At 52.0% G+C, this 4,108-nt stretch overlaps 2 protein-coding genes across 2 annotated transcripts in view; both read left to right on the top strand.

The window, feature by feature from the left end:
- Positions 1-154: 154 nt before the first annotated feature.
- On the top strand, positions 155-2,237 carry CHCHD2 (coiled-coil-helix-coiled-coil-helix domain containing 2; the record flags this gene model as incomplete). The annotated part of the gene is made up of 3 exons (XM_035343428.1): positions 155-583; positions 1,215-1,374; positions 1,937-2,237. Coding segments are annotated over 3 exons (600 nt in total), but the record flags the coding sequence as incomplete, so codon positions are not given.
- Positions 2,238-3,746: 1,509 nt separating this feature from the next.
- PHKG1 (phosphorylase kinase catalytic subunit gamma 1) overlaps positions 3,747-4,108 on the top strand; it is a 6,369-nt gene continuing 6,007 nt past the window's right edge. Inside the window, exon 1 of the mRNA XM_035343233.1 lies at positions 3,747-3,902. The gene's annotated coding sequence lies outside the window, so the exon portion shown is untranslated. The remainder of the gene's footprint in view (positions 3,903-4,108) is intronic.

Here is a 4,108-nt window from a genome sequence, read left to right as displayed (position 1 = left end):
CCCCCAGCGCCGAGGCCCGATTTAAGCCGCCCCTTCCAGGCCCTGTCTCGCTTCCCGTGAACTCTCGCGGTCCTTTGGGTGCTCCTGGCCTTGAATTCTAGAAATAAGGCCGCCAGCCTTCATCCCTTAGGATGTGGGGTGTGTCTGGCATTGAAAACTAAATAAAAATAAGGCCGCCAGCCTCACCCCGCTGTGCACAAATGGTTCCCTGGAACACCAAGTCCTTGCTGTCCACGTGCGTGGTTATGCAAGGAGGAATCACCAGCAGGCAGAAGGCCTTGACTTGTGTGGGGTTTGGAGCAATGATTTGGGTTTTTTCTCTTTGTGTCCTTGCAGCCGGGCACCACAGATGAGAGCAGCACCGCCTGCACCTGCCGCTCGGGCCCCTGTGCCGGCAGCGGCGCCGGCCTCTGCTGTGGGTGCTCCTGCGCCGAAGCAGCCTGGCCTGATGGCGCAGATGGCCACGACCGCGGCGGGGGTTGCCGTAGGCTCTGCCGTGGGCCACACCATAGGCCACGCGCTCACAGGAGGGTTTGGTGGGGGAAGCAGCTCGGAAGCTGCGAGGCCTGATATCACTTATCAGGTAAGGGAAAGCACAACGGGATGCTCGCTCATGAGGTGTGGTTAATTTGAGAGGCCGGCTAGGTTTAGGCTGAAGTAATTGTTGTACATTGAAAGACTGGATGAGTTCTGGCTGCAGAAACAAAGGTATCTTTACTGACTCAGTTTCCAAGTTTACCTCCACAGTTACCATGTTTGTTTATCTTAAAAACAGCAAAAGGGACATGAGTGATGTGTGCCTCTGGGGATTGTTTCCTACATATATTCTGGTATACGGGTGTTTTTCCCTGCTGTAGTAATACCCTTGTGACTCAGAGGGGACTTCCATGTGCCCAGTCTGCTGATGATAAGATCTATTGCAAGATTGTGTCCTGAAGTCCCATTTGGTGCTGCTCAAACATAATTAATGCTGTTGCCTTGCCCAGACGCTGTCCGAAGTTACTTAGCTGTTTATAACTTATAAAGCTGTTCAGAGTGTCTGGTGTCGCTGCTGGAAACTTTGTACTTCAGCCCATTATTTGTTTTCCATTTAAAAAGTAATACATTTTGACATAAATGCAGGGAAGAAGTACACAGCAATCAGTATTGAGGGAGTGTGGTTTCATGGGCTGGAGCTGTTGAAAGGGTGCTCACGGCGGTGTTTGCTGTTTCAGGAACCCCAAGCAGCTCAACCTGCCTACCAGCAGCAGCAGCAGCAGTTTGCTCCTTGCCAGTATGAAATGAAACAATTCCTGGAGTGTGCGCAGAACCAGACTGACCTCAAGCTGTGTGAGGGCTTCAGTGAAGTGCTGAAGCAGTGCAGGTTTGCTAATGGTAAGCAGTGGTACCAGACTAAAGGAGCTAATTGCTGCAGTCATCATGTGGGTACAGTGTCCTGTTCTTGTGTTTTTTTTTTTTTTTTCAATCAATTCAATAAAGAATAGGGATTGGTACAAAGCAGCAAGCAGAAGTCAGTTAAAGGGAGTCATGGTTCTGTTGGCTTTCCTGTTTCAATCCAGTACATGTAGCTGGAGGTGGTGGGGTGGAGATGGCACGAATTCCTCATGCTTTCATACTAAATTAATGGAAGCCAATAATTTGGGAGCGTGGTGGTAGCATGCTTTGAGAAGCAGCGTAGCACTGCCAGCTTGGTACTGAGGAGTGCTACTGGCCTGCAGCAGGTGTCTCTGGCACAACTAACAAACCATTCTGATGTGGGTGGACAGCAGGCTGCCAAACACAGGTGTCTGGGTGGACTGCTGAAGTCTTCCCTTCAACATGTTCCTTCTCTCCCCTCAGTGTTTGCTGGACACATATGCCTACTTTATAGTAGGGGACCTGCAGTTTAGGGATCTAAAACTTGATGTGAATAATTGTGCAACTTCTTATCTTACAGGTTTAGCTTAAGCCTCCAGAACAAGGTTGCTGAAGACCGTCTTACGAGAACTGACCTATGAATGAAAAAGCTTCAGTAATAGTCTAAAGCTGTCTGATATCTTGTTAGTTCATATATTCTCACCGTTGTCCTTGTGGCTTGATTTCTGCCATAGCCTCTACATGTGATACAACTTAAACTGCAAACTAAATTAGCACAAAATGGAAAAATTAAGAATAAAGTGGAATGAACTAATTGGGGTCAACTGTTTTGTTGATTGTTGTGTTGAATGTAAGTGAACCAATAAAACTTCTCTCCAGAAGTCCTGTGCTCTAGTGGATTTTGGAATGTAGGGTAGGAGTTGAGCTTTAAGAGTAAGCAGGCAAGAACTGAAGTTAGCAGGCTTAGCTTGCTTGCCAGATGGCTGACAGGAAAGGTGCCTGAAGGGCTGGAGCTCCAGGAGTCCAGGAACACCCTTTGGTTCCATGGTTAGCTGTGCTTGCCAGACACCTCATACTTGAGTGTTTGAGCCCCACGGGCAGCTTCTGCTCATTACAATATGTAGTGACAAGGAAGGCAATGGCTGGCCATGATATTCTGCATACAGCAGGTCTCAGTTCCCATAAAAATCATCATCATATCATACTTGTAAATACAAGTTTTATGTTTGCATTCAAGAGACTGAGAAACACCTTTACCCAGAGAAAACATGGTAGACCATTATATGAGCAAGCCTGTATGATACCAAGCAGTTCCACTCTTTTAAAATGACATATTACAGTCTCATGTTATTAGACTTGTAGTCCCCAATGATGTAAGCAGAGGCTGTGGGTTTTTCTTCCTTGTATTGGGTGTCTTGAACTGAAATGCAAGATTGTGGCCAAGTTGAGCAAGGGTGATGCGGCCTCTCCTTGCAGCTGGCTTAGAGAAGTAACAAAGCTAGTGGTGCCACGTGGAAGAAAAATCTCTCTAAAAAGTACTTGCTGATGTGCCTGCAAGTGCAAAGCCTCCTTTCTCTATCAGAGGGAGCAGCCAGTTCATGTCCTGCTAAAATACCCGGAGCATGCAGTGTAAATACCCTCCTGCACTTCAGCTTGTCATCACGTGCTGCTGAACTGTTTTGTGAACCCTGCACACGTCTCAAAGACTACGGGAACCAGGATGGAGTGTTCTCACAGGGGGAGTGTGTGGCGGGGAATAAGGCTGTAATGAAACGTTTGATTCTTTTTTAAAAGCCATAGCATTACCTGCTTTTGCTGAGCTGCTTTTGTGCTGCCGTGTATTCTGCCTCTTCCCAAGAGCCTCCCACCTCTGATCTGCGGTTCCTGGAAGTGAAAAGATAAAATTAGCCTTCAGAACAGGGAGGGGCCGCCTCAAATGTGGGGGACAAGGACAAAAATACCTTTTCCCGGGGACACAAGCTCTGCTTCTGATAACAAATCTCACATTTCAGTTGTGTTTCTCACCATACTGATAAAACGAAGGGAAAAACACTTCGGGCTTGGAACTGAGGCAGTGCCGGGTTTGCAGCAGGTTCGGCCCTAGAGCGCAGCTCAGCAGCAGGCAGGGAGATGCGCTCGGGCTTTGGGAAAGGCAGAGCCCCATCCAGACCCCACCTCCGAGCCTTTCTGAGGAAAATCCCAGCGCGGTGTGGTTCGGGGGAGGCCCTCAGAGCCCTCCGGTGCCCCCCTCAGCCACGGCACGACCCCTGCCGCCAGCCCCCCGCTGACGGCCCGCCCCGCGGGGCTCACCTCAGCGCCTTCCCCTTCTCCCCGCGGCCTCAGCGCGGGGCCTCCCCGGGCTCCCATCAGCTCGGGGCCTTCCCCCGGCTCCCCCTCAGCTCGGACCACGGCCGCCGCCCCCCGTGCCGAGCCGCCCCCCGCGTTATTTTTGGCCCGGCCCGGCCCGGCCCGGCCCCCCGCCGCCTCCCGCCGGCCCCGCTCCATTTCCGCCCCGATGGCGCTCGGCTGAGGCGGCCGGCGAGGAGGTAACGGTGGGGGGGGGGGGGTGCGTGTGTTTATGGGGTGGAGGCGCTCGCTCGGCCCCAATACCGCTACCGCTGCTTCGGGACCCCCCTGCTCCTGCCCCCCCAAACCCTCCGGGAGGAGGCAGCGCCGGCCGGCCCCCCCCGGCCAAGCTGGTGCCGCAGGGACACCCCCCCCCCCCCCCCCTTTCCTTCATACAGGGCCCTGT

This window comes from Oxyura jamaicensis, chromosome 19 (genome assembly GCF_011077185.1).
Source record: "Oxyura jamaicensis isolate SHBP4307 breed ruddy duck chromosome 19, BPBGC_Ojam_1.0, whole genome shotgun sequence".
Lineage (NCBI taxonomy): Eukaryota > Metazoa > Chordata > Aves > Anseriformes > Anatidae > Oxyura > Oxyura jamaicensis.
This window is presented reverse-complemented; position numbering and strand designations above follow the sequence as displayed.